The 19,757-nt window shown below is 32.8% G+C and overlaps 2 protein-coding genes across 2 annotated transcripts in view; one reads left to right on the top strand and one right to left on the bottom strand.

The window, feature by feature from the left end:
• The window catches only part of LOC132913299 (probable chitinase 10), a 32,772-nt gene extending 19,243 nt beyond the window's left edge, over nt 1-13,529 (bottom strand). The window contains exon 1 of the mRNA XM_060971540.1: nt 13,230-13,529. Within this exon, the coding sequence (XP_060827523.1) occupies nt 13,230-13,232 (3 nt within the window). The 5' untranslated portion in view covers nt 13,233-13,529. The remainder of the gene's footprint in view (nt 1-13,229) is intronic.
• Nucleotides 1-19,757, top strand: part of LOC132913308 (small ribosomal subunit protein mS33) — a 76,121-nt gene that overhangs the window by 37,714 nt on the left and 18,650 nt on the right. The window lies entirely within an intron of this gene.

The following is a 19,757-nucleotide window of genomic DNA, read 5'->3' as shown; positions in this document are numbered from 1 at the left end:
TTATTAACCGGTACAATTAACGCTTAACCTGGAATCAGGTGAAAGCAACCAGCGAGCCTTCTATTATTCTTCGGCTCGTTGTAGATCATGCTCGACGCCTTTGGCTCGTTCAACGTTCTCAACCGAGAAGAAATTCTCTCACGTTGATTTATGTAAAATGTAGGAACAGGCATCTGTCCCATATATTTCATCTATTTGCTTCCTTTTTGTCATTTCGTTCTTTCCCCTGCTACTTTCCTATCTTTTCCTTACTGATACTATTCCTTCCTTCAATTGACTTCATTTCCTGATTTTCAATTAATTGTAACACTAGGAACAAGTCGAATTCCTTTCTTCAAGCGTGTACCTCTCTTGCTATTTCATTTCGAAGCATGTGCATTGCAACTTAAGAGTTTGCCATCGATTGTAATTAACCTGTGGATTCTACAGAGATTTATATTTTTATAAAATTATTACCAATGCAAAATAATATTCGAGCAAAACAAATATCTGTTTAAATGTGTTTAAATTTAAATGTAAAACTCACTATAAAATTTTAACCTATTTAAATAGACATTCATTTTACTTAAATATTATCTTGCTTTAATATTAAGTTGGCAACTAAGTGATAGCAGATTTCGTCATTAGGTGGTATTGCATTGGAATTTATTTAGATGGAAGATACATTAGCTTGTATTAGGTTGGCAACTAAGTGAATGCGAATTTTGTCATTAGGTGGTATTGCATAATCCGCAATCACTTAGTTGACAACCTAATACAAGCTAATATATTCTCCCTCTAAATAAATTCCAATTAGATAAAATAATTGCAAAGTGTGTACATTGCAACTTAAGTGTTTGGTATTAATTGTAATTAGACTGTGGAGATTTATATTTTTATGAAATTATTACCAATGCAAAATAATATTCAAAGGAAACAAATACCTATTTAAATGGGTTTAAAGTTAAATGTAGAACTCACTATAAAATTTAAACCCATTTAAATAAATATCCATTTTATTTAAATATTATTTTGCTTTAATACAAGTTAATATATTCTCCATCTAAATAAATTCCAATTAGGTAAAATAATTGCAAAGTGTGTACATTGCAACTTAAGTGTTTGGTATTAATTGTAATTAGACTGTGGAGATTTATATTTTTATGAAATTATTACCAATGCAAAATAATATTCAAAGGAAACAAATACCTATTTATATGGGTTTAAAGTTAAATGTAGAACTCACTATAAAATTTAAACCCATTTAAATAAATATCCATTTTATTTAAATATTACTTTTCTTTAATGCAAGCTAATATATCCTCTATCTAAATAAATTCCAATTAGATAAAATAATTGCAAAGAGTGTACATTGCAACTTTAGAGTTTGGTATTAATTGTAATTACCCTGTGGAGATTTATATTTTTTTATTAGCAATGCAAAATAATATTCAAAGGAAACAAATACCTATTTAAAAGAGTTTAATGTTAAATGTAGAACTCACTATAAAATTTAAACCCATTTAAATAAATATCCATTTTATTTAAATATTATTTTGCTTTAATACAAGTTAATATACCCTCCCTCTAAATAAATTCCAATTAGATGAAATAATTATGCTTAGAATTTACTAATTTATTATTTACTATTTAAATGAAAAATTGTACAATCTCACCCTAAATATCAACGACGAGTTTGGAAATTCGGGAAATTCGTATTAAAGTAAAACAAATCGTGAATCACAATGTTGCTTGTTCTGAACCAACGAACTTCGTCTTGACACAATTTGACAAAAAATGACAAAGATATCAAAAACCCGCGTACAATCTCATACATATACATTTCTTTCCACATCAAGATATTCAAGTTCTCTTCTCAAACGATCAAACGTAACAAACGATCTCAAACTTTTGAGCGATAGTGTATCTATTTACGAATGTACATCCGACAAAAGACGAATGTTCATTTTTATTTTTGCTGAAAGTAATGAACTCTTTTAATGGCCTGTGTATGCGTTCTTTTATTCGCTTTCACTTTCCTCGATTGACGAGAGAAGACACGATTAATTTTTTCTTTTGTAAGAAAGCGAAGCCTAGGTAGACTGCGTGTGATCTTTGAGTCGAAGGACATCAAGAGACGTAAAGTTTTGGACTGTCGTTTTAACTTGATATTAAATTACTTCATACGTGATATAATATTTTGAACGCTATACGCTAATTATATCATATCACACGAGTTTCATAATTGTGAAATATGAAGGAACTCCGACAGATTTGACATTGACTGTCTTAAGACACGCTTTAACGTCCAAACTTCCTAATTACGTTCCAGTTATAAAACAACTTATACAATTATGTCAGTTACGTAACTGTTTCCATTGTTTCACCTGACGTATTCTAACAAACAAAATAACATGTAATATAAATCATATAGCGTAATGTATCGAAATATTTGAATATAACAGGTTTCCTATGACCCGTACCTTCCAATGAGCCATTTTTTTTTTATCAAGTCCTACGCTTCATTTTTATAGCGTCAAATTCTTTATACTCATACGAAAATAATGAATCAGCCTGTAAGTAACGCGTTGGTCTTCGTATTACTAGGTGAAAATAAACAATTACCTTTTGGCGGTCAATCAGTGATGAATCTTCATGTACCTTTTTATAATTCACTATCTATTTCTATAAAGTTTCCTTAGGAAATTTTCTATTTCAATTTTTTGAAACTCCGATAGTAACAACTTACATTGTTTTCAACTTAATTTTTAGAAAAATCGCGTTTCGTATTATACGATGCAATACCACAGAATGATACGAAGTTTACTATACTTAGACTTGATTAGTCGATACTTTCTCTAGCCATTCTAGTTTGTAATATCTATGAATCACGATGCGTAATGTGACAAAGGAAAAATGAATTATTTTAAAACAGGTGGTCCAACGAGTGTCCACAATTCGTTTCAAAGTTTCCTTCGTTCCTATTTCGTGGCGTCCCATCCCACCTCGTTCCATTTCATACGGTTCCCGCATAATTCATCGTGGCTCGCCTTCCGACGTTCGACAAACACGGTTTTCGAAAAAAGAAGTTCAATCTCCATGCGCCTCGTGGCCTGCCTTTCTTACGTATATAACGATAAAGAAGGCAATGACCGACTTTCGTGGCCTCGCTTCAATACGAGCACTTACGAAGAAAAAGTACGCGCAAGAAACGCGAAATCACGCGCGTATTTCTTGATTCTTCATTTCCAGACCCCCTGTGCCGACCAATTTGTACACGCGAAAGTTCAATCTCTGTTGAGATTATCCGAGTTGCTTGAGTTCGAAGCGGTTCAGTTCGCTAACTTCACTTCAAGTTCACCCTCGAGTCAAATTGTTCGACTGTACAGTAGAATTCTACCTATCTGGTCAGGAGACACATAGTTGAGCCGATTAGAATTTATAGAATAGGAGCTCAGCAATTTTCATTATCGTCTACTACTTTTCCTTCGTGTAATAAGAACCCACATGTTCGGATGAGTAAATTCTGCTGACAACAATTAAGTTCATCGGTTATTAACTAAAAGTTCGTTCCAATAAATAGATATAATAATTTGTGTGACTTCATTGACCCATTAAACACCGACCAAGCAGTGAAATAATACGTGTTAATGTGTAGAAAAATATAAGTAAAATAAGTCATCATTTTCGGTCAACGTATAACTATTTTTTTGGAATAATAGAGACATCGGACAAGTTCATTATCAATAGGAAAATAGGAAATTTGACAAACTTAGGAAAACGTTCGCCTCTTGCATCATGCGCAATAATCAAATTAATAACAATTTAGTTTTGCAGCTATGCGCAGACCTAACTTGTGTTGAAAGAGTCGTTTGAAGCGATGCGTAACGAAAGAAAATGGGGACGCTTCGTAGTGAAAGAGTTGGAGATGTTTTCTCGATATCTAACGTAATCATAAACAGATATGTTGCTCTATTCTATAAAAAATACCTTTAAATAAACTAACTAGCATTCCTAATGCACATAATCTAAATACGTTATTACGCTAGAAATTATAGGATTAATTTCAGACGAAACTTCGATTCACAAATTTTTCTTCTTGTTCCTGTCGAATCCTGTCTTCGGCTCGTCTCGAATCTTCGACATTGCAATTAATAATAGACCCGTCGTATTGTCTCTAGCATTTACCATTTCCAGATATAGTGGCCGTGTATAATAGCGCGATAATCCCGCGAAAGGTAAATTCACATATAAATACATGCGTACAGGCATATACGTAAATACAATGCACACCAAGTCACTGGTGAAACTTACATAAGGTGCAAGTTGCCGGACCTGTTGTCAGGTTGAAGCGAGCGTATTTTAACCTGAAAACTTCGCCGGCTTGCTAGGAGCAAAAACTTCAGATCCGAGCTCCGTTCGGGCTGGTTCATTCGTTGTGATCGCGCGAGTATTTCTTCTGACCGGAGCAACGTACCACCACTTATCGATTCGTATCGTTTTCAAGCCACGCACGTTTGCGGACCGTTTTCACTCGACTTCCGCCGGAGGGGCCCGCTCGGCCACCGCTTATGAAACTTTCAGCAGTTTCCTGCCGCTACGGGAAATCTATCGAATTTCTTCCATTTCCTTTCTTCCTTTTATCTACATCATGGCATACCATGCAATACCAATGCCTTACTTTTATGGCGATGGAGACTTTCGGCCAACTGTTGCCTTGGTTCTCACGCAAGAATTTTCCCCTTTTTATACCGTGAACTCTTGTTAAAAGAATCTGAAGATGTCTTCTCTTTTTGTTTTCATGACAGTGACAGATTTTTGAGAACTGTTGGTTTGATTCCTCTTCGAAGATCTATTTTTTACATGTCCGCTTAAAATTCCTGGAGTATCTTCTATTTTTTATGAAATTATACTATTTGATGTAGAATATAAACTTGCAATTTTATATATTTTATCTGATCAGTATTTTATTCATGTATTTTATTAATATTTTCATCTTTTATTAGTATCCGTCAAACGATACTCTCAATGTAATAATAATCTATTTGGATTAATTGAATAATTCTTCTCTGTTAGAAGAAATGTAATTTTGTTAAAATAAAGATGGAAATACACTCGACTAATTACGATTATAGAGTAGAGATTTATATTTTTGTGGGCACGTTTTTCGACGTCATCTAATATTAACAAACTTGTTAATTTGAAACTCAATGTACAAGCATTTGCAGTGAATGGTGAAAAATACTTAGCGCTTTTAGGTATGCCACTTTACGCACTACTGTGTAGCTCAGATACCATGCTACATTCCTTTCACCAAAGTATGCAACTTTCAATGTCTGCGACTCGTAGAAAATGCATTCACGAATCTGTGTTGGTAGAAAATGTTGCTATTGTTTGGTCAGTTGCTTCAAATATATCGTCCATACGTATGTAGCTAATTATTTGAAGCTTGAGACAGAAAACATTATTTGTAACAAATATCTAAAAAAAATAATCAAACTACAAAATTAAAAATTTCTATTATAAAATTTTTAGATGAGGTTTATCAAATTATTTTCGAATTAATTAAGTAGATTAGAATTTAATCGAAATTAAAGGACCTTAAGATAAATTAAAATTAATTAGTCTTAGAAGATAGAAAAACTGTTTGATTTAAGATTAGTGTGATGCAAATAAACATTTATAAATTTATAGATCGTAATTAAGAGTTAATTTAGAATGGATTTATAAGTGTGATCAATTGTGATCATTGTGGAGAAAACTTTTAAAGCCAAGAATCGCGAAATTTTATGTCGAGCTATGTCTGCAATATTTTATTCCTACTGTTTATTTATATATATTTAAAGCTGTAAATACATTAATTAAAATTTAAATATTTTAGCAATTTACTGTTTGATACGTATGACATAAGTTAAAGGTAACAAGCCACGAATGATGAATTTCAAATTTTTTAAAATTTTATGTCTGTAGAAATCAATCTGTACGTGACTGAAATTTAGATGTAACACGATATACTCTAGAATTTATGAATGATTTATCTAAATATTCAGTCAGTTATAAATAGCTTATTAAAGCAATTCTATGACGTTTTTACAGCAGTAAGATCAGATTTGCAAATAGGGTTAATACAATAGTAGATCGTAAAATATTCCCAGAAAATCTGTTCCACGTATCAAAGCCGGCATCTTTGATACTTGCTTTGATTATTCGTTACATATCATTGACATAATCCCATTCCATTCGATTGTTTTAGTCATAGAGATCTATTTCCATAAAAAGATGAGCGTATTTAGGAATGATATACCTAATTAGATTAATAATTATAAAATGAATTCAAGTTGATTTATCCATATTTATTTCATCATTTTAATATCATTAATTTTTCGCAAAAATTATGTGAAGATGATATCGTATTATGATAAAAAAGAATTTTTTCAAAATTGCATGAGTGGAAACTTAAAGAATGAACTTTTAGCCACACAAGGTAGACCAAACGATTCTAGTTTTCACGGCCGACTGATTTTTACCAGGAATAGAAACTACGCTCGAAATCTTAAGAGATGTCGCGTTTACTTTTTAGAAAACGTCAACTGAGCAAACGTGCGCGTGCATTGCACCGTGCATGCGTGTTTATCGTGCTGGTAGAGGAACAAACACGGCGAGGACGGGATGGTCTCGCGTGCTTCGATAGAAATTCCACCGGATTCCAACTGCTTTCTACCGAATTTTTTCCTGGTCACTTTTGCACGCATTTTTCCGCGTACGAACGAATTGCTAGATGAACGCGTTCTTTCTTGTCGATCCAATGTAAAGGCTCAAGAACTTGAGGCATGTGTGTAGGATAACAGAAATAGGATAAAACTCATCAATTGGAAAGATACAACTAGATATTCAGGTTTTGCTGCATCAATATAAACTTAAAAATTTGAAAACGATTTTCAAAAAAACGAAACGTTCCGTGTGATTTTGTTAAAAAATTGAAGTTATTCTTTATGGTTGGAATGGCGACAATAGCATGATAGTCGAAACTGTCATTTATTTTTAGAAGTATTTTACGAATTTATTGAGCAACTTTTGTGACAACTTTTGTTATTTGTTGTGTGTATTTATTATCATTATTAGATATTTGTATATGTAATTATTGGATTCATTTCTTCTTAGAAGAGTTACAATTAGATGTATATGTGTTATATTAGGGTGAATCTTTTGGAAAATTGATAAACAATTTTCACGTTGCAATATATTGTAGAGTTCCTTTATCTATTACTAACCCTGTATCGCGCAATAATTTATTATTCATTTGCAATCATCATAAATTTGAAAGAGATCCAAATTTCTTATGTGTCAAAGGAAACACAAATAGAGACACTGCTCAACCACATATATTACGCTTCTTACAACTACAAATCACATATTAAGCTTCTTACAGCTACAAATCTTTCTTTATGGGGATGACTCACAACGTTTGAATCACCAATTCAAGCCTCAATGCAGTCTCGCGATTAATAAATCATGCACATTCTTTGACCACTTTCGTTATTTTATCTTTATTAATCTTTGTTAAATAGCATGTTGAACACAGGTATTTTCAACACCAATTTGTGTAAATTAACTGTAAAAATTGTGAACGCTTATTGTAGCTGTGTATCAAGAATTATTTGAACGATCGCTTGCCAAAAGCATGGCTAATGTGAAATTCATAAAGAATGTAGTATATCTTACGTGGATTGCATAATCGACTATTTTTTTAGACTTATGCGATTCTTCTCGAATGCCTGATCGACCGCAGACCGATAAAAATCGGCCTTCGGTTTCCTTAGCACCGTGTACGCATGTACAGGTAAACTCCGTTTATATCTTACATTACACCGTCTTGCAAATCATAAAACTGTTAATTAGATAACAAACAGATTCAGGAATTATACATCAAATTAGTATTGTTCTTTCACCCAGAATTACACCGTTTAATTTTGGTATTTGAATTGTAAATACAATCTGCGAGACAATCTTAAGAATCATGAATTATGAATTTCTTTTGGCTAGCTTCATCATTTCATCATCATTAATCTCCGTGAATTATCTTTTTTCTTTTTCGAATATTAAGATCTTCGTAGAATTGATATTCGTAAACGTTAATATATTAACTAGGATTAACTAAATTGCCAATATTTGGAATTTAATAATTCATATATACACAAAAATCAAATATTATTGGTAGATTATCTTGTTGATTTTAAATGACGTATGTCTTTAAAAATTATGTATCTATATCTTTAAACCACTTCATATATAAATGGACGAATTTATTAAGCAATTACAGCTGAAAAAAATAAATCAATTAACGTGTAAGAAAAATAATGTACATAAACTACTGGCTATAATCGGTTAATCCGCGTTTAATAATTCTTAATTCCTTGTTCAAAATGTTCCTTTTTACCTTTTTAAAATAAGATGTCTGATACACCCGCTATTTATTTTATGATCATGATCTATATACAATACAATCATTTAAATTTAGTGATACTATGGGTTACTATAGGATACTATATTTAGGTTTATTATGTGATACTCCAGTACTGAACAGAGTAAAAAATAAAGACTATTTAATGTATATTCCAAAGATTATTTGTCATAAATTATTTGTCAATCAACGAATATATTTTATATTCAGGGTATGATTCTTACGTTTCGTCATACGTCGACAACATTATTTGAATGATTATAAGCTGTAGCTAAGGTTGATCAATATTTCAAGATTTTATTCATGTGTGATATTTAAGAAATTGTAAAGTGAAGCGGTTACATAAAATTACATTATGTAATGCGATTAGAAATTGCTCCAGTTAAATATCTAATTAGATAACAAAATTACATAGTGTAATAAAAGACATAAAATTTAAAATAATCTTGAAACTTAGACCCAATTTAACAAAATTCGACAACCGATTAAATTTTATTCAAATATACTAGAATTGATAATTAATTTGCTTCCTACATACATATTTCAATCGTGATGAACTTTCTACCGATCAACTGAAATTTTTTAGGACAGCTATCTATATTTAATTTTAAATGTTATAATGAAAACGTTGCTATTTAATTAATCAGCGAAAACCTGCAAATGATGAATTCAGAGAGGCCAAAATTCCTGAGCGTGCTGACCTGTCGCGAACCAGGTTGTCGCAGGTTTCACCAATCGGTGTCATTGGATGTAGAAAGAACATTTCTCTTTTTCTTTACCGTTACGCGACTAGTCACGATTAGCGATTGCCAGGGACGACCATTAATAATTCAGCGCAATACGTTGCATCCGAGGATGACTACGAACGCTCTTTGTGTGGGTTGTTTGCGTCAAATTTTTCGCCTATACAAAAAACAAAATATATTTCGCAGAATGGAAATGTTTTGAACGATTTGCAAAATAATAATATTTATCATGCGTGAATACCCTGTCTTGTTGCACGTTCTCCAACATTCAACATTCAACGTGATAAACTGAACAGAAATATTGATCTACAGTGGGATCCTTTAGATGGAAACATAGATATAAACATACCAGGTGAATATTCAACATGAATTTCTTTTGGAACAAAACCTTGTATAACAATCATTTTGTAAATCATGAAGAATAGGTATAACTTCAAAACTTCATGCGTATGATACGTTAACACAGGAATAAAATGTCATCAAGCAAAAAAATTCTATAACTGGAAACATTAAAAGAACGAGGAAGAAAAGTGATCAAAATGATTACGCCGAGGGGATTCTAATGTAGCGTTAATGCAATGGAAAGGCAGCAATTTTCTTATTTACATACCCGTTACATCGCTGGTAAATGAAGGGACTCGTTAGCTAAGCATTATGAACAAGCCGAATTTGCATTGCTTCACAATGCAACAAAGCATTCGTGTGAAAACGGGCTAGCAAACGTTATAGCAAAAAAAAAAAAAGAAACGAAAAAGAAAAAAAGAAAAGAACACGAGCGAGAGAGAAACGAAACGTTGGCAATTCAATTCTTTCGAAGGAGGATACCGTGTCAGTTTCCTTCTCTTCGTTTCGTAGACTTCGTAAATCAAGATCGAGAGTTCACTCAGCCGATCGACGTTTTCACCATAGTCCGGTGATTAATATCGCGTCTAGTCCGCACGTTTTAACGTCGAATTAAACCGCGCACGATCGTCGTTACAGGTGTTCACGAGCCATCTTCTTCGTGATTGCAAAAGGTTCTCGCCTCCTATACAAGAAAATGAAGTTTATGATCCGTGCTAGGTAAATGTCAATGAAAGAGAAACAGTTTGAAACAGTAAGTCGAAGGTGAAATCAACACAGTGGGATCGAAATGATGGACAAAAACACAACAGGTGTCTTCTTTGATTATCGTTTAATTTATAAACTTTCTTTTATGAATATATTATGAGTATTGGATTGAGCGGAAAGTTTTTGCATATTTTGTGGGATAAACACTCGTAATTTTAGAAATACATTACGAGCAGAAAACAAGCTGTTGAGTGCATGTGAATTTTATAATTCAGGAAAGATATTAAAGAATTAAATTGTAAATATTCACTCGACGTAGCACCATATTGTAGCGATTTGCTAAATTCAGGAACAAATATTTCAGACTTAAAAAACAAGAACTATCTAAAATGCTACGATGATATTGAAGTCAAAGATCAACGACTGTATGAGATTTAACAGAGAAATTGTAAAAGAAGGTGGCATATTACTTATTAAATAGACAATGAGGTGTATTAAAGTATATGACTTCCTTATTTGCTTAAAAATCCATAAGTATTCCCTGGTTAACCCAATACAATGAAAATTCTGAAGGTAGACAACATTTCATGAAAATAATACGTATTAAGTTCCTTTAACAATACCTGTCAAAGAACATTATACGCAGAATTGTTGTAACATTAATATTAATAAAATTAATTACTTGGGATTATAAATATCTTTTTATATCATATGAAAGTGAACGTAGAGACAAATTCAACCATGTTCGATACAGTATATGTGTAACAGCCTGCAAGGTCAAAAAGAAACATTCTTTTATTACACTACATCTTTATCTAACATTGATTTTCATAATTAAAATCATAATTCGGAATGGCAGACTGGAACTGTCTATTTAGATGTAAACATACGTTTTATCTGTTGACAAATATAATCAATACGCCTACACAGTTATCTTCGTAACACGATAATTTTGAAAAAACGTTTGTTAACCATTAAGAACACCTCTTCGTGACACAAATCTCTATTTCTACCTGTCTTCTCGATCGTGTGCCGTACTTTTTAACGCCCACCTTTCTCGAATCGCGATAGTCAGTTACGCGGTCCCGTTCCTTTCGATCTCGCTTCGAATTTGTTCGATTATCAAAGTGCAGAATCGACACACGAGGTCGTCGCTCGACGAAAGTGAGAGGGCTCGAGTAACCCGGAAGGACAAAAACGAGTTCTTGATACTTGTTACGACGAAGGTCCACGGGAATCGCGTAGGCAGACAACTGTCACTGTTCCGCCGATTTACGAGATACATCCAGATATCGGCGAACTTTCCTCCTTCATTCACATTTCTGCCAGCTTCATTAACCTTGGTGCAAAACAATCCACGCGAAATGCTCTGCAAAACCTTGGCGATTATTCCGGAATAATTAAATTGTCCTTTTGACTGGATTATTCGCCTAGTCGAAATCGGCAATAAGTTTCGTGGTATTTTTATGACATCGTTTAAATGGTAATTTCCGAAATATTTATCAGATAAGGAAAATTCTCCTTAATGCGTGAATAAAAAATTGAACAGAATTCCATGTAACTTTTGTTTTATAGCAACCTAAGTATTTTAATTGATTTTAATTAAGTCTGATTAAATATTTTATAGATTACTTTATTCTGGACATAAATACTATATATAGCCAGAAGGCTTATATATTTATGCATCTGTATTTTACAAATTTTTCGCCTTTTGTTTTATCACTGCATTATTGTAATTTAATATTGCACTATTATACCGTTATCACCATATAGTCATTAATTTTGCTCTTTTACTTCTAATTAATGAGCTGAAACTTCGCCTAATATAAAACTTGGTAAAAACAAAGTTTGTCAGATTTTACGACCGGCAAACTCTTTTACTATTTTTCATACTGTACGCATATATAATCAAAATCACACAACACGCAATTACACACATATAATCAATATTATATTATCCTATTATTTAAATAGAATAAATAGAACCATTAATAGGTATTCTCTGTGCTTGAATATGAGAGTTGCGCGTACTTTCAAACGATCCATATGTATCATGATATCAAACACTTGCTAGAAATCTTCAAACAGAGACCACTAGATTAAATGTCCAAAAAATCATTCTGCCATAGTTTGGTCCGGTCATTGATGCAAGAAGAATAAGAAGAGAAAGAAAAAAGAATAACACAACTGCGTCGAGATCTCGATGTCTGTTTTAATCCTTTCCGAATCGATCTCTTTTCAGACCGGTTCCACGGTGGTCTTGCATGAATCCGCGCATGATGTAATATTGTTCGAATGAAAAATAAAACGAGTTTGAAAACGGAGCCGATTCGATCAGAGAAAAAGGATGGAGGAAAAGATTCTGCAAAAACATGAGCAATTTTTTCAGAAATCGCCTGCGAGACACCGTGAGTCTAATAGCCAATCACGATTCTTTTATTACTGATAAATGTGAATAAATTTATAAAAACCTGATTAAAAAGTCGATCCTTGTTCTAACAAAATAAAGTAAGAAGAACTTGGAATTTAACTTAATCTCTTGCTTTTGACAAATGTGAATCAATTTACAAAAATTGCTTTAGAAACTTACACGTTAAAGTCTGATAGGATAAAATAAAATCTTCGTTAAAATTTACTATACTGCACAAAATTAATATCAATAGCATTATATAATGTACCAAAATAATTCTGTCAAACCTTCCACGAATTTTCTGCATACGATACGAGGTAGACCTGACGATTAATCGCGATTTTGTTACTTTGGTGAATGCAAATAAACTTACAAAAATTGATCGGACATCGACTGACTAATTTTTCTTAACAAAGTAACTAACAGAATAAAACATTCCTGAAAAATTGCCATGTTATACAACATTGGTATCGGCGATACCAATTTACCAATTCTATTAAACTCTCTTTCTCCTTTTTCTCTATTCTCGTTCTCAAATGAACACAATAACAAACAAATTCGGAGTTCGCACGTTTTCACTTACCATGATTCGTCCAGTTTTTCCAGCCACGCGTGACGCTCCGAACGTGGAAAGTAGCACCAATATCGACGGGACACGAAGAAGGGGATGAGTAAAAACAAGACAAGGCGCGGTCGAACGAAACTATACACGAGAAGAGCGTGTGTGAAATGCGGCGAAACTCAGTCCGTGAACGGAAGCGAATGATAGAAAAAGGAAAAACGTAATCGATACGAGAATCAGTGATCGAGGATCCACCGCCACATGATCGAGGAACTGTCACTGACAACAGTTCAGAAAGCACTGACCGTAGTGAACGAGTGCCTCCTGTCATTCTCTCCCTCCTCCCTTTCTTTCTCACTCTCTTGCTGTCTGTTTCTAGTCAGCTCGTTCCAACTCTCTTTTTCTTTCCCAACGGAGGAAGGAAGAACCCCCTTCCTCGAGGAATATTCACAATCACGATCAAGCTGTTTCGATAGAGACTGCCCCCCACAACCCTTCCTTTCCATCGTTTTTGCACACACGCGTTTTCAGCCCGGTATTCAGAAGCCACACGAAAATTTTCGCAACAGGGGCAGACGATATCGTAGACGAACATTGTCCTCGGTAGCCGCGGCGACAATTAAAGCCACCTTTCATTTTGTGTACAGTAAGTGACTATGCGTGCTCTAAGTATATACATATATATCTACACACGTGTATATACCTATAAACACACACAGTATAACGTACGGAATGGTTTAGATTAGATATTGAAAGGAAATGTTTAACTCTTTGTGGTTGGCAGATTTTTCTGGTGGTACCGACTACTCGAAATGATAGATATTTACAGTGTGAAAACAAATTTTGATATCCAACTTCAAAGGGTTAATATTTCATGAATGACTTAACTTGCGACTAATTGTGGTTTATCAGATTCTAGCAACTGTTATTTTTGTGATAGATTGGGAAAATATCTACCGTTAAGCGTCATACGTATCAGTGTTTATCATAATAATTATTCGGTTGGTACTAGATATAGATCAGTGTTGGATTGACAGGTAATTCTCGTTTATACTGGCAACGCATTGACGCTGACAACAGGGCTCAATCGGTTGCTCGGTAAATGGGAACGCGAGAGTGAAACGGCGATCCAGCGATCCACATCGGCCGACTAGAACAGCGTTTCCCAACCTATGCTACGTGAACCTTCCCTACGCTATTCAATCGAACACCACAAACGTAACTTATCCGTTCAAAGTCCTTTCCTTTTCCGACTTCCTTTTCGGGCATGAAAACGAGTGCCTGTCGTTCATATAATAATTTACTTGGAAGTTTGCCTAATTCGATTTTAGAATCGTTTTTTCCTCACTCGTCATAAGAAAATTCGATGTTACGTGATGGAATTGCGCGATGTATTATGAAACGAAGTTTAATAATTTCATATTTCATTAATTGATAATTTTGATAACTTTTATTTAATAACTATCTCTATAAAACTTCCAGTAACAGTTTCAAACAATTGGAGTATCGAATTTTACTCTCCTAAAGTGACGAAATTCGAAAAAAATTATTGTCGAAAAGATAAGAAAAGGCTCCACCTGTTCTTTTGCTTATTATACTTTGAAACGAATCATTTCGATCAATTTAATGTTCACCTGATTGCTTTCACTTTCTTCGTTTACAAATGAAAACAGTTGCAATTAAGTCTGTGAAGGATAGGAATGTCTCTATTTCTAATATAGCGATTGATCTATCATGAAACTATTCGTAAATCAGATTCAACTGCGCAAATCAGATTCTTGCTTCTAGTAAGAAGTGGACCGTAGAATTTGCGAACCGGTTTTCTTGATTGTGGAAATATATACGAATGACTCCTATAACTTTGAACTTTCTAGGACATGGATAAAGTTTAGGAAACCACCTAAAGATCTCTATTAACTTTTACCATCCCATGATTTTCACCTCTGTCAAAACTTCTCTTGCATATGGTTTGATTTACGACATAAATTATATCGTCACACGATTATATGTGCATAATTTTGCATGGTATCGTGCTTGAATGAAATATTATGACACTGTACGTCACATATCTTCATTACTATAAATTTCGAGTAAAATCAACATTTCTTTTTCAATTAAAAATAAATATTCGTACGATTAATGATTCCAAAAATAGGTTGATAAAGAACTATACAATTTTTATAACTTTGGTTAACAATATCTCTCCGACTATTGCATTAGTAAACTATAATTATGTGGCTTTTAATCTTTGCAATCAGAAAATGCCTCAGTTGTTAAAATCGTAGTAAGAAATGGGTCGTAGAATTTGCGAACCATTTTTTTGGTTGTAGAAATATAGACGAAAGACTCGTATAATTTTGAACTTTCTAGGACATGGATAAAATAAATTTGGGAAACCACCCAAAGATTTCTATTAATCGTTACCATCCCATAATTTTCACCTCTGCCAAACTACTTAACTGCATTAAGGGAAAAGATACGACACGTATTAAGAATAGAATCGTACAAAAACGAACTTTAGTTTTTATCAGATTTAGAAAGAAAAACGCAATTTAATTCAATCTCGATCAACTCATTGTCAAACTCATTCACGTTAAACATTACTTTTTAATTCAACATTCTTTCGTGATGCAATACTTAGTAATCTGAAAAAACGTGTTGTTGCAACCAAGAAATATATACTTCCAGCATACCGAATGCAGAAACGCGCAGAGCGCAAACTTTTGCAGAGCGCATTCGTATAAAATCAGCAAACAGGCGATCAAGAAATAGCGACAGTTACAACAGAATTTCACTCGGTCTCACATTATCTTTATGTTAAATCTTGGAAAGGATACGCTACATATGCACACGCGACGCAGGTACATGCACACACGTCGTTTCTGTCAAATATTCTCATTATTGTAAGAAGAAACAGCTGGAGTACAAAATGCGAAAGAAATTGTTGCCCGCTGTCATTCTCACTATTCATTTGACTGTTTTAAAAAGAGGTCTCGTATTTAGGACGAATTTTCGCTGTCCTCGTCTTTTTCTTCAAATTCTTTTGTCGCCTCATTCACCGAAACACGTTGAAAGCTTATATGGGAATATCCTTAATCAAAAGAAAACATAATGCACCGTGTCCTCCACGAAAAGGAACGGCTGCAACAAGAAAGTGATTGTTCAACCTAGATGTCATTTTTACCTGTCACGTAAATGAAAAAGTACCTTTAATTAACCGGGTATCTGAAGGCTTCCACGTCGTTATTTCATCGATATACATATTAGACATTTATATCTATTTATGTCCTTAGTAGAAAATAACAACAAATACAAATATTTGAATTATTATAACATTGTTTGATATCTAAATATAATTACGTAGCTATATGTCATGATGTAAGTTTGTCATTTTAGATTCATAGGTAAATTAATTTCCAAAACTTAATTGCAATCGTTTAAAAATAGACTTTTCTAGTGTTTCTTATTATAATTAAGTTTAATATTTATACGTAAATTAACCGAAAGCGTTAAAAAATTTCAATTTCAATATCTGTTCTACAATAGAAATGTTGTTTGTTACTGTAGAAGCTTTATAAAATAATATATCTGTAATATTCGAGATATGTTTTATCCGAATGACAATCGTTTAAATATTTCATAATAATATCAAATAACATCCTTATATCGCAATGTGCATAATGAAAAAATATAGAAAGTCAACCTCTTGAATTTATGCCTAACAGTTGATTGCCATGAAAATATTCTAACACGCGTTGCAAAATGGCATTGCGGAGGAAATAGTATCAATCATTGATGTTAATCAGTGATACAATAAGGTATACGATAAGCTTGCTTGATACAATTCTATAGAAATTGACTGAGTAAAATGAAATTTTATCGCCATTGTCCTATGTTATTTATTAGACAATAAAAAATTAATTTCATTTCTGAAAATGCTGCCATTCAAAACTTCCGAGTATACCTATAAAGTTTTCCTTTGCTAAATGAATGTATTATTTTAAATATTATTCTGTATTATGATAATGAAGATATGCATATCTAGTTATTCATTTTCTTTTCTTGCAAGGAAGTCATTACATGTTTCTTTTTGTTAGAAAGTATTGTAAGTAACCTTTTTGATATTTATAATTGTCTGATACCCGGACTTTGTTATAACTTTTGAAAATTACTAGTTAATAAGGAACGTACACAAGATTCATGATATATACATACAATTAAGGAGATTCAAATCTAGAAATGGAGGCTGTTTAATTGGACTTTCCTACCACATTAACCTTTCACGAGAAATTTCCTTTAAATAAGACCAAATTTACTATAAAGATGGAACATCGTTGCATATAAACTAGATGGACTATCGCTAATTAAGACAAAATATCCTAAACATAGCGGTAAAATAACCGGTCCCATGATTTAATTACACAGAATTTCTGGATATTTAATCCTCAGCCAGGTGCATAAGTTTGATAAATATTTGGTAATAGATCATATACTAGAAATGTCTTAAAAAGCGTTAATTAAAGTTTGGAGATAAGATAAGCGTTTGTCCTAATTATTTAAACCATTAAAACCGAAAAGTATTGTATGCGTATGTATTTCATTCAAATGAGAGATAGATAGAGTATTAAATCTGAAATTCGTTCCTCATTTGTAGAGATTTTAGTGAAATTTCATGAATAATTCTATAATTTTATGAATAAAAATGTATATTTTCATTACATTTATTTTTTGTTATTTTTTGCATCCTACATATAATACGATGAAAAACGAACAATTTGACTTATTTTGAAGAATTTGAATGATTTTAAATTACGTCTCAACAAATACACCTACAAACTGAAATATCCAATATACTTTTATCATCTTTTACAATTTTCTAATAATTTAACGTATTAATATAGCGATTTAACACACTTTGATGTTATTAAGTGATTAATGATTCAACATTCAAAACAAGTATCTTCTTCCTCAATTATCTATTAGCAGTTCATTAATAAAAATTAACGAAGAAATATTTTCAGGCTTAAATTACATGACAATCACAATGTTCCTTCTTCATATTTCAAGATAAGAAACTACAGTGCCAATTAAAAAAATAAGTACACCGATAACAAACGAATCATAAAATATTTTATATTCGTTATCACTTATATTTCAATAGATATTAACCTTCGAACACATTTGCTAACAATAAATCTTTCTTCCCTCGTACAAACGGATGGGCCACGTGATTTTTTCTTAACGTCTCCTACAAGTACAAACACGTAGAGAAATAATTATCGTGCATTCTCTAGGAAGAAACTTCCATCAGTTTTATTAATCACCCATATCGTCTAGAACGTTTCATGGAAGACGATATCGAAATAAAATACCGTGACCAAAGCATATCCTCGATAATTATTAATTGTTGGAAAGCCAAGCAGCTATCCATAAGGCTTCTTGCATGTAGTAAAAAGTGAAAGTAATTTTTCATTATGTTCCTCTTTTCATCCTTCACACGCGTTTTATTCGATGACACAACGATATAATTCGACATTGTACCTCAACGAAAATGCAATCTCCTCTTTCATTTTCTGCCTTTTTTCTTCGTTCTCTTCTTCTCATCCATCATTTTTACAAATACGTAGCTACATTGTTGCAAACACATTTCTGAAATGCAACACCTCCTCCAAAAGGAATCTCGGCCTCGTTCGCCAGACGTTTCAGGGCTGAAGATAAGTTTTCCTGCGCCAGCGAGCTTAAGAGGTTTGCTTGGTAATCGACAGTGGAAACGGTTGTTGAACAATGAACGCCAGAATCGATACAGAATATCGTGGGCGAAGAATCACGGGCCACGTCAATGGCCGTTCAGCAGAATCGCATCTCCACGGTGTATTCTTCGGCAGTTTCTTGTGGTTTTGAACAACCCTCGAGAGAATTCGAGTTAGGCGTTTACGATACTTTATTTTTGTTTTATCTGTCTGTGGTACATACAGGATGGTCCCTGCAATGAAAATTGCTTTAATAACATTATAAATTCCGTTTACAAATTACAAAGGAAATTGGTACGAATTAATACTGTACACTGCACCGTGAAACGTGTTATTTTTAAGTTCTCTTTCTTATGATCTGTTTTAGAGTATAGACTTTATAATTAACCATGTGTTTTGTTGTTAAGCATACATTTTGGCAGTCTTAGCTATGCAAAATTGTCATTCGTGGTACAATTAAATTGGAGGAAAAAGCAGTGGATTATTTGAAGAAAAAGTTATTCAATGATATACTTCGTCTTTTTTTTTTTTTTTTTTTTTTTTTTAAGGAATTGAATTTAGAAATTACGGAGTATATCCGCAATCTTGTCTGATGTATTTATAAATATCGGTGTTGGTCTGATTTACTGGTGGAGAAGTTTCGAACTTTTTAAGCTTATCGCTGTTGTTTTCTCTTGTTTTCTAAAATTAGTAACGATTGAGATTAATTAAAATAGAACATCATATAAAAATGATTTTTAGATTAATGTACATACGATGTTAATGAAATATGTATTATTATTTGTTTAAATACGCAAGA

The sequence above is a fragment of the Bombus pascuorum genome, chromosome 13, assembly GCF_905332965.1.
Source record: "Bombus pascuorum chromosome 13, iyBomPasc1.1, whole genome shotgun sequence".
In the NCBI taxonomy this organism is placed as follows: domain Eukaryota; kingdom Metazoa; phylum Arthropoda; class Insecta; order Hymenoptera; family Apidae; genus Bombus; species Bombus pascuorum.
The sequence above is the reverse complement of the archived record's forward strand: the minus strand, read 5'-3'. Positions and strand labels throughout refer to the sequence as shown.